Source organism: Sciurus carolinensis, chromosome 16 (genome assembly GCF_902686445.1).
Source record: "Sciurus carolinensis chromosome 16, mSciCar1.2, whole genome shotgun sequence".
NCBI classification, from domain to species: Eukaryota; Metazoa; Chordata; class Mammalia; order Rodentia; family Sciuridae; genus Sciurus; species Sciurus carolinensis.
In genome coordinates, this window is record NC_062228.1 from 860850 (window position 1) to 876720 (window position 15871).

General features: G+C 64.0%; 1 protein-coding gene across 8 annotated transcripts in view; it reads left to right on the forward strand.

Annotated features, from left to right (window-relative positions):
• Cbfa2t3 (CBFA2/RUNX1 partner transcriptional co-repressor 3) overlaps window positions 1-15033 on the forward strand; it is a 70586-nt gene extending 55553 nt beyond the window's left edge. For 5 of the 8 annotated variants that reach the window (XM_047529155.1, XM_047529158.1, XM_047529161.1 and 2 more), the window contains 9 exons: window positions 1687-1928; window positions 2020-2109; window positions 5767-5948; window positions 6520-6749; window positions 8948-9033; window positions 9683-9881; window positions 10240-10308; window positions 11474-11664; window positions 12721-15031. In XM_047529155.1, coding sequence (XP_047385111.1) covers window positions 1687-1928; window positions 2020-2109; window positions 5767-5948; window positions 6520-6749; window positions 8948-9033; window positions 9683-9881; window positions 10240-10308; window positions 11474-11664; window positions 12721-12990 — 1559 coding nt within the window. In that variant the 3' untranslated portion in view covers window positions 12991-15031. Of the gene's footprint in view, window positions 1-1686; window positions 1929-2019; window positions 2110-5766; window positions 5949-6519; window positions 6750-8947; window positions 9034-9682; window positions 9882-10239; window positions 10309-11473; window positions 11665-12720 lie in introns of all 8 variants that reach the window. The other 3 variants (XM_047529157.1, XM_047529160.1, XM_047529156.1) reach the window with 2 other exon arrangements.
• Window positions 15034-15871: the final 838 nt, after the last annotated feature.

A 15871-nucleotide genomic window follows, 5' to 3' on the forward strand; every position in this document is an offset into this window, starting at 1 on the left:
TGTGCGTGTGTGCCTGGGTGTGTGTGTGTGCCTGGGTGTGTGTGTGTGCACGTGCCTGGCTGTGTGTGTGTGCACCTGGGTGCATGTGGCCTGGTTGTGTGTGTGTGTGTGTGTGTGTGTGCCTGGGTGCATTTGTGTGTGTGTGTGCGCGTGCGCCTGGGTGCATATAGCCTGTGTGTGTGTGTGTGTGTGTGCGCGCGCGCGCGCCTGGGTGCATGTGGCTTGGGTGTGTGTGTGTGCCTGGGAGCATGTGGCCTTGGTGTGTGTGTGTGCCTGGGTGTGTGTGTGTGTGCCTGGGTGTGTGTGTGTGTGCCTGGGTGTGTGTGTGTGCCTGGGTGTGTGTGTGCCTGGGTGTGTGCGTGTGTGCCTGGGTGTGTGCGTGTGCGCCTGGGTGTGTGTGTGTGTGTGCCTGGGTGTGTGCGTGTGTGCCTGGGTGTGTGTGTGTGTGCGCCTGGGTGTGTGTGTGTGTGTGCCTGGGTGTGTGCGTGTGTGCCTGTGTGTGTGTGTGTGTGTGCCTGGGTGTGTGTGTGTGTGCCTGGGTGTGTGTGTGTGTGCCTGGATGTGTGTGTGTGTGCCTGGGTGTGTGTGTGTGTGCCTGGATGTGTGTGTGTGTGCCTGGGTGTGTGTGTGTGTGTGCCTGGGTGTGTGTGTGTGTGTGCCTGGGTGTGTGTGTGTGTGCCTGGGTGTGTGTGTGTGTGCCTGGATGTGTGTGTGTGTGCCTGGGTGTGTGTGTGTGTGCCTGGATGTGTGTGTGTGTGTGCCTGGGTGTGTGTGTGTGTGTGCCTGGGTGTGTGTGTGTGTGTGCCTGGGTGTGTGTGTGTGTGCCTGGGTGTGTGTGTGTGTGCCTGGGTGTGTGTGTGTGTGCCTGGGTGTGTGTGTGTGTGCCTGGGTGTGTGTGTGTGTGTGCCTGGGTGTGTGCGTGTGTGCCTGGGTGTGTGTGTGTGCCTGGGTGTGTGTGTGTGTGTGTGCCTGGGTGTGTGTGTGTGTGCCTGGGTGTGTGTGTGTGCCTGGGTGTGTGTGTGTGTGCCTGGGTGTGTGTGTGTGCCTGGGTGTGTGTGTGTGTGCCTGGGTGTGTGTGTGCCTGGGTGCCTGTGACCTTAACCGTGTGACCTGGTGAGCTCCTGAGCCCAGGGCATAGGACACAGGCCTGGAGGTGAGGGGCATGACCAGCCCCTGGGATTCGGTGCAGCAGCCCCGGTGTCACCAGAGCCTGGTGTCGAGGTCAGACAGGCAGACTTGTCTCAGTGGCCACCAGGGTCAGCCCTGCAGCTCAGCCAGGCTCGTGACCAGCTGTCCTGGGGTGCAGTGGGCCATGGCACCGTTAAGGCCAGGGCACCTGGGAAGCAGGTGTGGGGACACCACTCAGGCTGTGGTGGTGGCAGTTGTGTGGGGAGCCGCTCCTCCTTTCCAAGTCCCTCTGTCTGGGGGAGGAATGGGCCAGTGACCCCAGGGCGGGAAGGCCTGGCCTGGGCAGTGAGGACCTGAGCCGCCCATGGGGCCTGGTGTCCCTGCTGACTGAGGGGCCTGGCCCCAGGGCCGCTGTCCACCCTGCCCAGGGCTATGAGCAACCCCCGTGGCCGTGAGGCCAGGACAGCGGTGTGCCAGGGCCCTGCCGCCTGGCGCTGGCCTTGCCATCACTGCCGCCTGTCACCAGCTGCCCAGCCTCACCCACCTCGTCCCCCACAGTGATGAACGGCAGCAGCCACTCACCCACGGCCGTCCACGGCACCCCGTCCACGCCCAGCGGCTTCAGCAATGGCCCGGCAGCCTCGTCCACGGCGGCACTGCCCGCGCAGCGTCTGCCCCCGGCCTGCGGGGCGCGCCAGCTCAGCAAGCTAAAGCGCTTCCTCACCACCCTGCAGCAGTTCGGCAGTGACATCTCCCCGGAGATCGGGGACCGCGTGCGCACGCTGGTGCTGGGGCTGGTGGTGAGTGCGGGTGCGGGTGGGCTCGCCCCGGGGGCTCTCCCGAGGGGCTCGGCCAACGGAGGCCGCCGCGCTCACGGGTGGCTTCCCTTAGAACTCGACGCTGACCATCGAGGAGTTTCACTCCAAGCTCCAGGAGGCCACCAACTTCCCCCTGCGGCCCTTCGTCATCCCCTTCCTGAAGGTGAGGTGGACCCATCGCTTGCTGCCGAGGCCCACGAGGCCCAGGCCGGCCCTGCCAGCCTCCAGCCCGGCCTGGGGAGACGGTGCTGCCAGGGCTGATTCCTACCAGTTAAGGCTGACACTAGATGCCAGACCTATTTGGTCATTCACCAAACCCAGTACTCGGAGACAGAGCTCCCACTTGGGCTGCATCCTTGTTGGCCAAAGGTTCAGGTTCCCCCACAAACACTTGTGGCACCTGCTCTGTGCCCAGTGCCGTGAGGCCCAGGGACAGCGTGAGCAAGCAGCAGCCCCCAGCACAGCACCTGGGGGGACCCAGTCAGCCGCGGCTAGAGAACCTGCAGATGCGCAGCAGGGGAGCACCCCAGAAGGTCCCAGCGTGGATGTTTCCATGGGGAGGGGCCAGTGGGCAGCAGGGGCAGAGGTCCTGGGGCAGGGCCAGTGTGCAGGAACAGGGCGAGTGGGATATAGAGATCAGGGAAGCAGTGGACAGGTGGATGGCCGGGGGCATGTGGCTGGGCAGCTGGGCAGGTGAAGAGCTATCAGAGGTAAAGAAGGTGTCATGGCCAAACACACAAGACCAGCACTGGGGCCTCACCACGGGCACGGGGCAGCTTGGGCCCAGCTCAGACCCACGGGGTCACGCCTGCTAGTCTTAAAAGGTGCAGGTGAGCTGTGTGACCGGGAAGGAGCGCAGGGTCACGGAGTTGGGCCAGGATCACTGTAGCCCCTGCACGACGGGGCTTCCGAGAGGCTCTGCGTGTGGCCCTTTATGCTGAGCCCTCCGTGTCAGGGGTCCACAGGCCTCGCTGGAGGAGCTACCTGGCCACACCTTGGGCCACCTGGGCCCCAGCGCTCTGCATTTGGCCTCTGTGGCTGGGAGGGAGCCCTCAGCCTGGGGAGCAGGCAGGACGGGGCACTCCCTCCTACGGGGCATCCATGGCCTCACGGGGCAGCAGCGCCATGGGCTGCGTCCCTGAGATGGGTCCAGCTCCCTCGGATGCCCCGCGCCCTGTGAGGGAAGGCACGCCACAGCACTGCTGCGTGTTGGGCCGCGGTCCCCGCCAGTGGGGACAGGGAGCCACGCTCCAGCCTGGCCTGTCCCCAAGGTGTTCTCCAGGGAGACCCTGTCACACCCACATCCGTTCCCTCCCTGGCCACCCACACCCTGCTGGGCTAGGTGGGCTGCTGGCACCAGGGCCTGGCCCATCTGGCCGTCACGGGGCTCCCTGGAGGCCCTCCCGCCCTGCCTCCCCTTCTGCCGACTCCACCACCTGCGTCCGGGACTCACGCGCCTGCCTGTCCATCAGATTCAGTGCTGTGCCCCACTTACCCCAGGCACAGGCAGGAGCGCCCAGCGTCCTCACTGCCCACCAGTCCTGCAGCCCGCCCCCAGCCTAGTCAGTGCCAGCATCCTCCCCGCATGCCCAGCAGGGTTCCCCAGCAGGGTCCCCAGGGGCACCCTGGGCCTCAGCTTTCCCATGCACACGGGGCTCTCAGTGCTGTGAGGGCCAGCTGGCCAGGGGCCTGCCCTCCCCACGGCCCCACCCCAGGTCCCTGCCTTCCAACCCTCAGGAACACAAAGTGCACCCATCCCCCGGGCTTCTGAGGGAGCCGGAAGCTCCAGGGCCTGCTGACCAGGCGCAGCCAGAGCCCTGGCCCTTGGCCCCCTCGGGAACAACCCTCAGCCCCAGCCCTTGAGGCCCAGAAGCCCTTGTCTGGGAGCTTGGCCGGGAGTCCTGCCTAGCTGTCCCTCGGTTGGGGTCCTGTCTGAGGCTGGGCAGTGAGCAGCCACAGCACCTTGCTGAACTCTCACGGCCCACAGGCCTGCCCAGTGCTGCTCATGCTGCCCTGGGCAGCACCCATCGGTGAAGGGCCACTGTGTGGGTGCTGGGCGCTGGCAGGGGCCTGCTGGAGCCACTGGCCTCCTTGGGTGTTAGGAAGGACCCAAGGCCACACAGCCCTCAGTGGCTGAGACAGGGGCCGACCTTGGAGCCCACCCTCAGGCGGGCTGCAGAGGAGGCTCGGGGCAGAGTCCAGAGACATGGTGAGGTGGACCTGCCTCGCAAATGCTCATGCCCCTCACTTGAGCCATGGGTGCGAGGAGGGTAGTTTGGACTTTTCTGTAGCATCAGAGCTTCTGTTCGGATGGTGGAGCTGGGACCCAGGGTGTTCTGTGACCAGCTCAGGTCAGCCTCTGAGAGTGATGCCTCCCCTGTGCGTTGGGCTCCTGGGGACAGGATGGGGACACTGCCCCTCTCCCTGGGCTGGGCCAGCAGTGACCTTGTCCCCCAGCCCAGAGCTGCTGTGCATCTGACCCTCCCTATGATACTCCCTGACCCTCCAGCCTCTCCTGAACCCACCCCCTGTGTGGCCAGAGAGGGGGGCTTTCCAGAGGCCGCAGACCCCGACCCACCCACCCAGCTGTCCACCCAAGGCTGGCTGCCAGCTGGCTCACAATCCAGATGTTTCCACACCCTAACAGACCAGCCGGCGCTCCTGCCTCTCCCACCCTGAACCAAGGGGAGGCTGCTGGGGAGGAGGACACTGGGCTTCTCCGGCCTCCTGGACCTGGGCCCCAGCTCACATGTCCGTCGTGCTCAGCAGATGGTGCTGGCCCCTGTTCAGCTATCCAAATAGAAAAGCAGGTCTGGCAGCCAGTGCTGCTTGACAGAGGCGCGTCTGCCGCGGGCGACTGGCTGGAGGCAGAGCAGAGAAGGCAGCCTGGCAGCTTGCAGCCCACCAGAGTCGGGAGCTGTATTTATTTACAAATACTCAGAACTGCTGGCTCTCCCAAGTGGCTACCGCTGGGTCCCCGTCCAGCCTGCTGGGAGCCCAGCCTGCCCGCCCACCCGGTGGCCCTGGGCAGCCCGTGGGGAGCCCAGCCCTGGCACAGCAGCACTGTCCCAGAGGCCAGAGCCTGGAGTCCGCAGTGGCCAGTCCAAAGGTGTCAGAGGCGTTTCTGCCTGTAAGTCCTGCGTCCCTGCTCCGGTGGCCTCGTCACAAGCATAGGACCTAGGCACCAGTCACTGATGGCAGGGGACCACACGGGGTCTGCACCATGTGCCCAGGGCCACGTGGCTACAGGAAACACTGACAGCCACGTCCCAGCACCCATGTTTGTCTCAGGCTGAGGCTGGAAATCCGGAGGGGAAGAGCCTGCTCCTGGGGCTTCCCATCCGTGCCTGTGGGGCCAGAGCAGAGACCCTGGGCATGGCACACTTGGGTTCGGCTCTCAGCCCCCATTTATAGTTGCTGTGTGTGCAACTGGTTGCTTCCCCTCTCTGAGCCTTGAATTTCTCCTTGGTGCTGGGGGTCGTGTGGTGCCTGCTTGGAGGGGGTGCAGGTGGGAAACACTAGCGATAACTCGCCACTCCCTCCATCTCCAGATGTCCCCAGGGAGGGAGACAACCTGAGAAAGCCTTGCCTGGGCGTCCAGGGTCTGGGCTGGGCTGGGGTCTCATGCACCGCCATCCCTGTGTGCCCCAGGCAGGGCACCGCACTGCCCTGCCCAGCTCTCTTCATGGCCTCCCTCGGCACTGGGAGGAAGCAGCAAGCAGTCCCCAGGAACGGGCGGGACCCAGGCCCAGAGTCCAGCAGGGCTGTGGTGCCGCGCTCTGCACCACTGCAGCCCCGCCAAGCCGCTCCCACCCAACAGGCGAACCTGCCTCTGCTGCAGCGGGAGCTCCTGCACTGTGCCCGCCTGGCCAAGCAGACGCCCGCCCAGTACCTGGCCCAGCACGAGCAGCTGCTGCTGGACACCAGCGCCCCCTCCCCCGTGGACTCCTCCGAGCTCCTGCTGGAAGTCAACGAGAACGGGAAGAGGAGGACACCCGACAGGTACCGCAGGCTCCCGCCAGGAGGGCGGCCCGGGAGGCCCTCTGCCTCAGGCCACAGCTCAGCCGTCGTCCCCGTGCAGGCCGGAAGGAGGCAGGCACCACTGCGTCCTGGGCAGGGAACTCTCCAGGCCTGCTAAGGGCCTGCCCTGTGGGGCTGGACCCAGATGCCCCTGGGAGCCCCAAGAGGACACCTGTCCCCAGAAATTGCCTGTACTCTCCATTGGTGTTGAGGGGACCAGAATCCAGACCCCAGGGGCCTGGGCTGGGCCCCCTCTGCTGACCCCAGAGGTGCTTGTGCCACCACTGTCCCTGGGAGTTGGGCTTCTGACTTTTGGGCCCAGGACCCCTCTCTGGGAGAACCCACCCTCCAGGGGACAGGTGGAGGCTGGCAGGAGCCCCAAGGAGGAGGGCAGAGGGTGGTACCAGGCCAGCCAAGGCGGGTGGTCTCACTGTCTCCCCTTTGCATCTCCTTTCTCTCTGACCCACCCCCACCCCATGTCCCTTGAACACTACGTGACTTCCGTCCTCGGCTTGTGGCCCATTTGCTGCCCTCCGTCTGCTCTTTGGGCCAGGACCAAAGAGAACGGGTCAGACCGTGACTCCCTGCACCCTGACCACCTCAGCAAACGGCCGTGCACCCTGAGCCCCGCCCAGCGCTACAGCCCCAGCAACGGGCTGCCCCACCCCACGCCACCCCCGCCCCAGCACTTCCGCCTGGAGGACATGGCCATGGCCCACCACTTCCGCGACTCCTACCGCCACCCTGACACCCGGGAGCTGCGGGAGCGCCATCGGCAGCTCGGTGAGCAGCGTGCTGGGGTGGAGGTGTGCCCGAGCAGGACCGAGTGCCCAGTGCAGACCTGCACTGGGCGTGGCTGGGGACGGCCACACCCCCAGGGAGGCGGCGGTAGGTGGGGCAGCCTGACATCCCTTTCTCCCACCCTGGAGGCCAAGGAGGGCCCCCTGCGCTGTGGGGGCCCCACTATGACTGAGAGGTCGCCGACCCGAGGGCCCGGCACCGCCACTCACCCCAGGCTGGGCAGCCTCTGACCGGGAGCCTCCCAGTTCTCACCCTATCAGCGACTCCCCACAGCGCACCCTCAGGCAGGCCACGCAGCCTCTCTGTGCCTGTTTCCTCCTCTGTCGCTCGGGTTGAGCAGGAGTCACATGAGGACTGGGGACAGCAACTCAGGCCTGGGCAGTGTGCTGCGAGGCCCAGCCGATACTGGTATCATTGACAACAGCCAGCGTGGACCACACCTGCCACGCTTGCATCCTGCCCTGCACACCCACACCACAGACAGGGGGACCAAGGCCCAGAGAGCACAGGGGGCATAGCCGAGGTCTCGTGGCCACAGCTGCCCGCCCCACTCTCCTCCGTGCTGGGACCAAGAGGATGGGCCCAGCCCCCAGCCCCAGCCCCTGTGTGCTGGTAAAGGAGCCCAGAAGCAGCGGCCCTGGGGTGCCCAGGGTGCTGCCAGTGCAAGGCCAACTCCCACCTCATGCTGGGGGCATGCGGTGCCTGGGCCCAGGCAGCAGGTGACAGCTCCTGGCTCACTGTGGCGGGTCAGGCAGGTGCTGATTCCCACCCGCTTCTGCTAATGCAAAAATAAACGCCAGCTGTTGGAGAGATCTCAGCCACTATTTTGGTTGGGGCCTGGCATGGGCCCCAGCTCTTCGGGCAGCCAGGGAGACTGGTGGAGAGCAAGCTCTGGCCACCACCTCCCAAGCCCTTCTGCAATTCCAGGGAGGCATTTCAGGTCTGGTGACCTAGGAAAACTCTAGGGGTCAAAGGTGGTCCCAAAGAGACCTCAGAAGCATAGGTTGGCCCTGGGCCACCCAGCACAGGCAGGGACACCACAGTGGAGGCTGGAGGCACTTGACATTTCAGGAAAACCACAGGAGAATCAGGTCCTAGACCTTCCCCATGTCTCCATTGTCCCTGCCCCTGGAACCTCACGGCCAGGACTGAGGACCCCACTACAGCTGGCCGACCTGGGGCCACACCTGCCTCCACCACTTCCTGTCCTGTATCTGGGCCAAACAGCCCCTTCTCCAGCCTCTGAGGATGATAACCTCCAGGGCTAAGCAAGGGCAAAGGGCATGGCGTGTGACATGCAGCCCTGCACTGTCCAGCAGCCCACAGGACCCCAGCTTATCTGCGTGGGCTCTTCCTCCCAGCCTGCGTTCTGTGCATGTTTCTCTCAAAGTCTGTTTGAACCCCCAGGAGGTAGGCAGGGTAGGGAAACTGAGGCATAGGTAGCCAGATGAGGGCCCAGGTCCCACAGGGAGCAAGCTTCTCGGCTTCTGGCTGCTGACCCCACCGTCGGCTGCAGAGCTGGCTGAGGCATTTGGGCTGGCTCATTCGTGCTCCGGTGGAGCACCCAGGCCAGAACTCAACCTGGAGACACATCATTCTGCCCAGGGAAGCTGACACAGACTGCTGGGAGGACCTAGAATTCACAGAAGTACCTGTACCTAATAAGCTACAAGGCACTCGGGTCCAAAGAATTCTGAGTAGTCTGGACTGCTGGAGAGGGGTCTGTGACCTGGGCTTTGAGGAACGCATAGGAGTACATCTGTTTGAGAGGAACTTGTAAGCGGGCCACAGGAGGCCTGAGCTGCTGAGCAGTCACAAGACCTTCGTAGTGAGGTCTGGAGAAGCTGTGGGCCCCAGGAGGCAGAGAAGGGGTGGACATAGCTAGGGCAGGGATGGGAACAGCTCTTCTCTTCCTCCCAAGTGCTGAGCTGTTTCCTCATCAGTCTGGGGCAGCGGGCAAAGGTTCAGCGTCCAGGGCTCTCCATTCCACTAGGGCACAACCCGTGTTGGGGGAGAATGGGTGGGACTGGAAGTGGGGCGTGGCCTGGTAGTGGGGCGGGGCTTAGTAGGTGCGTGGAATGGAGGGCGGGGCCCGATGAAGGGTGTGGTCTGAGTGGGGCGGGGCTTGGGTGGGGTTACAGGGCGTAGGCAGGGCCTGAGCCTGCATCTCCCTTCCGCAGGGGCAACGGGGTCGCGGCAGGAAGAAGTGATTGACCACAGGCTCACTGAGCGCGAGTGGGCCGAGGAGTGGAAGCACCTCAACAACGTGAGTGCCCCGCGCGGTCCCTGCCTGGCTGTGGGGCCTGTTGGGGGCATCTGCGCTGAGCGTGGGCTCCTCTGGGACCCACCTGGTCCTTCTGACCACCTTTATGTGAGCCCTTGTCCGACTCCAGCCGTCCAGGCACTGCTGAAGGCACAGAGAAAAGGACCCAGAGCCCTTGGGGCAGGGAGTCTTCGTCCCCTGCGCTTCCTGCTTGCCGGCTCTCCAGGGTGCAGCCAGAGTCTTGCAGAACGTTTGGGGAACGTACTTGGGGGCCTCTCCTTGGTGGAAGTGGCTCAGGGGTTCAGGGTGGGTGGGCCACGTTCTGCTCCTCAGATCGCCCATGGGCCCTGTGGCTGCACCCCAGAGAAGCTGCTCTGCCCTTGCCTTGCCTGCGACCCTCCTGAGAAGGAAAGGCAGTCCCAAGGCCAGCGCCCTTGGAGGGTCAAAGAGGAGAGGCCAAGTTCCCACCCTCCATGCCAGTCGGATGCCCATGGGTACCGAGGACCCCCAGCCTGGGGCCAGCGCACCAGCTCGCCCTGCCAGCCACTCTGCCCTATGGAGATGGGCTTCCACACCATCCGACTGTGTAGGGAAGGACATGTCTGGCCGGGCCCAGGCCTCCAGGGTGCTGAAGCCCGCCCTGTCCACCCAGCTCCTGAACTGCATCATGGACATGGTGGAGAAGACACGGCGGTCACTCACAGTGCTGCGCAGGTGTCAGGAGGCCGACCGGGAGGAGCTTAAACACTGGATCCGGCGCTTCAGCGACACGGAGGATGTGAAGAAGGGCCCCCTGCCCGCTGCCACCCGCACCCTCAACAGCTCCGCCAGCCCCGAGGGGTCTCAGCTAGGTGCGCTGAGGAGGGCCGGGCGCTGGTGTGGGAGATAGGCCACAGGAAACCATTTCCCTGGAAAGGAGGTACCCTCTCCGCTTTACACAGAGGCCACCCATTCTGTGGGGAAACTGGGACACGCCGGGGGAACTCTTCTCAGTGAGGAATGCAAACCAAGAGAGGCCCAGGATGTGCCCAGCTCCCATCCTGAATCCAGGGTCCATCGGCTGCAGAGCATCCCCTTCCTGCCCCACCTCACCCCAGTGCAGGGTTTCCACCCTTGGGCACCTGGGGACCCCTCCCCTAGGGAAAGCACTTCCTGGGGCCTGGGCAGTGTGAGGGGGGAGCTGACCTCAGGCCTCATCGTCTCTTTCAGATGTCCACCGGGAATTTATGCCTCGGGCCCTCTCTGGCTACATGCCAGAGGAGATCTGGAGGAGAGCTGGTGAGTACAGATGCAGGACAGGCCCGGGGACAGCTGCGGAGCCTCTCCCAGGCCCGGCATGAGGAGTGCCCATGGGCACCTAGGGTCTCAGCTGGGCTTCTCCTGGCAAAGCTCAGGCCTTTTTCACACCCTGCTCACACTGGGCAGTTCGGCGCTTAGAGCTAGGGGCCCCGCAGCCTGCTGGGTGTCATGTTGAGCAGGGGAGGCTGTGGAACATCCACTGGCACGATGGGGGTCAGACCCACAGGATCTGAGGGTGGGAGGGCAGCAGTGGTTCAGAGGAGATGGGAACAGTCAGGGTTGGGTGGATTCAGTGTGAAACCTCAGGGAGCGGGGACCCTCAGAGTCTTGGAAGAAAAGAGGGTGGAGGGTCTCAGCCTGGAGTTGGAGGTGAGTCGGACACGCCCCCCCGGCAGGAGGCTGGGGCCCTCCGTTGGCCTGGCCTGGCCCCCTCACCTCATCTGTGCGCCCGGCAGGGCCTTGTGAGCCTCTTGCTGGTGTGCACGTGGAGCTGTGTGGTGACGGGGACCTGTTGTCGCTCAGATCCGTGTCTCTGGGGCCTGCCAGCAGCTCAGCCACCCCCCATGCAGAGGCTCAGGTGGGAGGTTTACAGGTGCATTGCCCCCTGAGGTGGGGGCCCTGCTTAATCCCACCCTGATCCCCAGGGGGTGCTCAGCAGCCTCCCTCACATCACACCTTAAGGACAGCAGGCCTCAGGTAAACCTGGGCAGGCCTCAGACCCTGGGGTCGTTCAGCAGGGGCTCAGGGTGGGCCGGGGTGTCACTGCAAAGCCGAATGGCACAGGTCATCAGTGGACTCGGGAACTGGGCCCTCGGCCTCAACCCTGCGCTCAGCTCTGCCGTAGGGCCGGGCAGTGGGTGTGGGTTCCTGCTGACGTGGCGGGGAGGGGACAGGCCTGGCCTCGCACACCAGCAGTAGACCACTGCAGTGCGGAGTGGCAGCCAGAGCTCGGGGCCCTGCGGTGCTGGCCCATACACGCTCGTCCAAGATGCACACCTGCACCCATGTGAGGTCACACGCCTGTGCCCGTGTGCGTGCACGAGGCACACACTTGCGCACACAACTGCACGTGGCCCTTGCCTCAGTTGTGGGGGGGAGGCCTGGAGACCCTCGTGACAACCAGCCTGGCCTCTGTGTCTTGCAGAAGAGGCTGTGAACGAGGTGAAGCGGCAGGCGATGTCGGAGCTGCAGAAGGCCGTGTCTGACGCGGAGCGCAAAGCCCACGAGCTCATCTCTACAGAGCGCGCCAAGATGGAGCGGGCCCTGGCGGAGGCCAAGCGCCAGGCTTCTGAGGACGCCCTGACCGTCGTCAACCAGCAGGAGGACTCCAGCGAGGTAGGGCCCTGGCCACTCCTGCTCCCCTCCCCTGCCTCCAGGTCCACTGCAGTCTGGGGGTGAGATTGGGGTGGACCAAACGTGGGCAGGAACCCAACAACTTTGTGACCCGGGTCCCCACTCCGTGGCCATCGTGGCCATCATGGGTGCCTGCCGCCCACACACCAGGTGAGGTGCCCTGCGCCTTCCCCATTATGCAGACACTGAAACTGAGTCCAAAGCGTAGGTGGCTGACCAAGGCCCTGGCGCATGTGGGGCCTTTATCTGACCCCAGGTTGCCGACACCAAAACCCAGCTTCTTCTCTGACCTGAGGAAGCAGAAGGTTCAGGAGACCTGCGGGCACCCCGGGCTATGTGAGCAGGAGGCCAGGAGTGTGCTGGGCACCTGGACATCCCTGTGCTGGGCAGGGTACTGTCTGCAGCCCATTTCCTCCTTGCCCAAGAACTTGGTCAGCAGAAACATCAGGGAGAGGGCCAGACCTCCCCAGGGAGGCCCTGGGATACCCTTTGGAAAGAGACAGGCCTCTGAACCTTCCTGTGCTGGGCTGGCCCTGGGGGTCAGAGGGGACAGGGTCCCACCAGCTCCTTCTACAGACGCTCTGTGGTGCAGAAGCAGGTGAGGGCACAGGACAAAGCCCTTGCAGAGGTGGCAGGGGGCAGAACCACGCCCCTTTCAGGGGCTCCTCTCTCAGCTGGCGAGCCCAGCAGAGACCTGTAGGAAGGGAGGGAGCCATGGGGTCTTGCAGCCATCTGGGGGAAGCCCAGTGGCTGGCGCCACATGAGCCAGGGACAGCAGGCAGCGGTGTGGCCCTAGAGGCTTTGGAGGCTGAACAGCAAGGTGGGCTTCAGCCTCTGGGCAGGTCCCTGCCCTGCCCCACAGCAGGCCCAGAGCGACACCGTTAGGAAGGACCACTCCCGCCCTGCCCCACCCTCGCTGGCCACTGCTCTGCTGCACACCTTCTCTCCAGGAGACCGTGGCCAGGGGTGGCGGCACCTGGGCAGGTGCTTGGCAGGGGGGTCGGCCACACTGACAGTGCCCTCTGCCCTCCCACCCAGAGCTGCTGGAACTGCGGGCGCAAGGCCAGTGAGACGTGCAGCGGCTGCAACGCCGCACGCTACTGCGGGTCTTTCTGCCAGCACAAGGACTGGGAGAAGCACCACCACGTGTGCGGCCAGGGCCTGCAGGGGCCCGCAGCCACCGTGGCCGACTCGCTGCCTGCGCAGCCCAGCACCACCGCCAGCCCCAGCGAGGCCGGCTCTGCCGGGCCCTCCCGCCCCGGCTCCCCCGGCCCCCCTGGCCCACTGGACGCTGCCGTGCCCCGCTGACCCCTCCCAGGCAGGCCCAGATGCCCAGCACATGGACGCTGTGCCCACCGCCCACCTGGCCCCTCGGAGTGGCCAGCTGGAGTCACTGCTGCTACTGCTTCTCTCCAAAAGAAAACAGAACCGAAAAACCCACAGCGTCACGGCCTCCGCAGCTCGGGGGTCCCGCCACGACCGCCGACTGTCCCATCTTCTCAGCATCTCCAGAAGCCTCCGCCGGCCCACCGACCCAGCAGCAGCCCCGTGCGGGGAGCAGCCCTGCGGCGAGCGGCCCTGCGGGGCTCTGTCTTGCGCTCCGACACTCTCCATGCTGAAAAGTCTCGCTGGGGCTTATGTTTTCAGTGAAGAATTTGGGGGGGTTTCGTTGGCAAAAGAGCTACTCAGACACAGACAAGGAAGGCTGTGGGGACCCCCCTCTTGTTAAAAAGGGAATAAAACTGTGATTTTCGTAGCCGGAGACCTGGACTCACTGCACCGGCCTCCCGGCGGCCAGCAGGTGCACAGGAACTGTGGAGCACAGCGTCCTCCCGGGGAGTGTTTCTGGTTTCAGGTTTTTTTCTTCCTTTCATGTCAAATTCTTTGGCTTTAAGTAACAATCCAAAAAGTCTTTTATAAAGGCCAAGGAAGCATACCCGTAAACTACCTTGCCAGCTAGCCAGCCAAGGATACCGCACACACCTCCGCAAAGGAAACCCAAAAACAGGAGAAGCCCGGCCCGGGCGTTTCTGTCACTGCCAAAGTGCTCTTTTCGCAGTCCCCCACCTCGGGTTTGTTTGGATGCTGGTCTCTTATTTCAGTTCTGGTTTTGTCTGGGGTGTCGGGATACTGGGGTTTGGCGCGCTCTGCTGTCTTCTTAGCTGATGGTCGCACTGAGTGAAGGCAGGAGGCTCTGGGCAGGCCCCTGTCCCTGAGCCCCGTGACCTGTGTGCGCCAGCCTGCGCTGCATCCCCAGGTGCGGGAAGGACACCTGCTCTGTCCCCACACCTTTGTGATGTGTCACATTGCATTTCCCACTGTGAACAGAAAGTGCTAGGGTGTTCTTCCCAGAAAGAGAAAAATCCTGAAACAACACCGTGACAATCTTTTGGGTTGAGTATTGACTGCTTTTCGAAGCTCCTGAGAACCCGCTCTGGTTTTCCTCTACCTCTGCTCTGCGCCCGCCCACCTCCCTGGTAGCCCCAACACCACCCACCCAGAGTCTCCCTGCAGCTACTCTTTCTTCCAAAACTTTTGCAGAAAACAGAAGAAAAAGTCCACAAAAAAAGCACCCGCCCTCACCACCCGACTCAGATGTACATAACCCTGAGTTCCACCATCACTGGGCATCCTGCCCACGCTGGCCCTCGCCCACCCGCCACTCTGCCACCCAAGGAGGAAAGGAGGGACGTCCAGGCCCCGCCACACTGAGTGGAGGACAGACCCGGCTCCCAACCTCACTGCTGTGCATCGCTGTGAAAAGCACCCAGGACAAGTGCAATACGCAGTGGCCGGCCCCTGCTGCGTCCAGGGGCCCTGCCCAGGGCCCAGTGCGCGTGAATGTGAATGTACGTAGTTTCACAGAGGTCCAAAAAAGTGGTATCCGCAATGGCGGTGATGAGAAGAGATGTTTGCCAAATAAAAGAATTAAGAGAAACCTTGGAAGCACGTGACCTTAGAACAGTTCTCAGGAAACCTGGACCACGGCCCTCGCGAGCATGGCTGCCCTGTGGCGGCTTCCTTGCGGTCATGAAGTTTGCTCTGAGTTAGGAGGAAGGGTCCCAGCCGGAGCCCTGCGGAACCCAGCCTGACAGCAGCTCCTGGCTCTGAAGGCCAAGGTAGACCTGCGTCCTCTGGAGGTCCAGCCCTTGTACTGGTAGAGGTGTGCTCCTGTGGGTCAGAGACGCAAGGACCTGAGAGGGGGCAGCTCTCCAAGGCACGGGGAAGCAGCAGGTCTCGTGTCCAGCTACGACTCATAGGCGCAGAGCGACATGCCCATGCTCACGGAGGGGCCCCTGCCTCCTGGGGGGACACCTCCCTCCCCACTTACGCCCCCCCAGTGCTGGGTCTTCCTGGTGCCTGGCCCAGCAGCCCACCGCCCCGTGGCCAGGGCCCACAGGGCCCAAGCTCCAGGAGGGACGGGCACCACACTCGGGAGGAAGAGGGGCCTGCTGAGCGTGGGCCCTGGAGATGGCATTGCCCCAGCTCTGGGTGAGGAGATCCAGGGCAGCCTTCCTGGACCCGAGTCCCTGGGCCAGGAGGTGCAGCCCCGGGTGGGGCAGCAGTCCACGGTGGGCCTAGGAGGAGCACTCACCCGGTGGTTCGAGCTTGTTCTGCCAGGAAGAGTTGCCCCTCGGGCCAACTGTTAAATACTGTTTGCCCAAAGCAAGTGCTGCCATGTGTAAGAAGCCCCAACCAGGGGCCCCAAAACCAAGGCCAGGGCTGGCCAGAGGCCAACAGGAGCTGGTTCACGGCATGCAGAATCAGGTGGCAGTGCTGGGCTGAGGGGCTGCCCAGGTCACTCGGGAGTCGGGAGGTGTGAGGAAGGCTGGCCCCAGGCTTCGGGAGCGGGCTCCACCCAGTCGAAGACCCCACAGCAGAACAGACGCAGAACCTGTGGCCAAGGGGACAGGGCGTGGCTGGGTGGCAAGGAACACAGCGTGCCCCTGGTGCCGACCCCTGGTCTGTGCCTGCCATCTGCTTTTCTCACATGGGAAAGGAGGTCCACCCAGATCCCCAGGAGAGCTGCCACCCTGTCCTGCTTCCTGCCCGAACCCTCTGCCCACCCACCCACCCACCCACTGCCCACCTGTGCATCCATGTGCATGTCTGGTCATCTGCACATCCATCTGTCCACCCTCCTCTGTCCATCCATCCACCACTCATCTGTCCACCTACCCACCTCTGT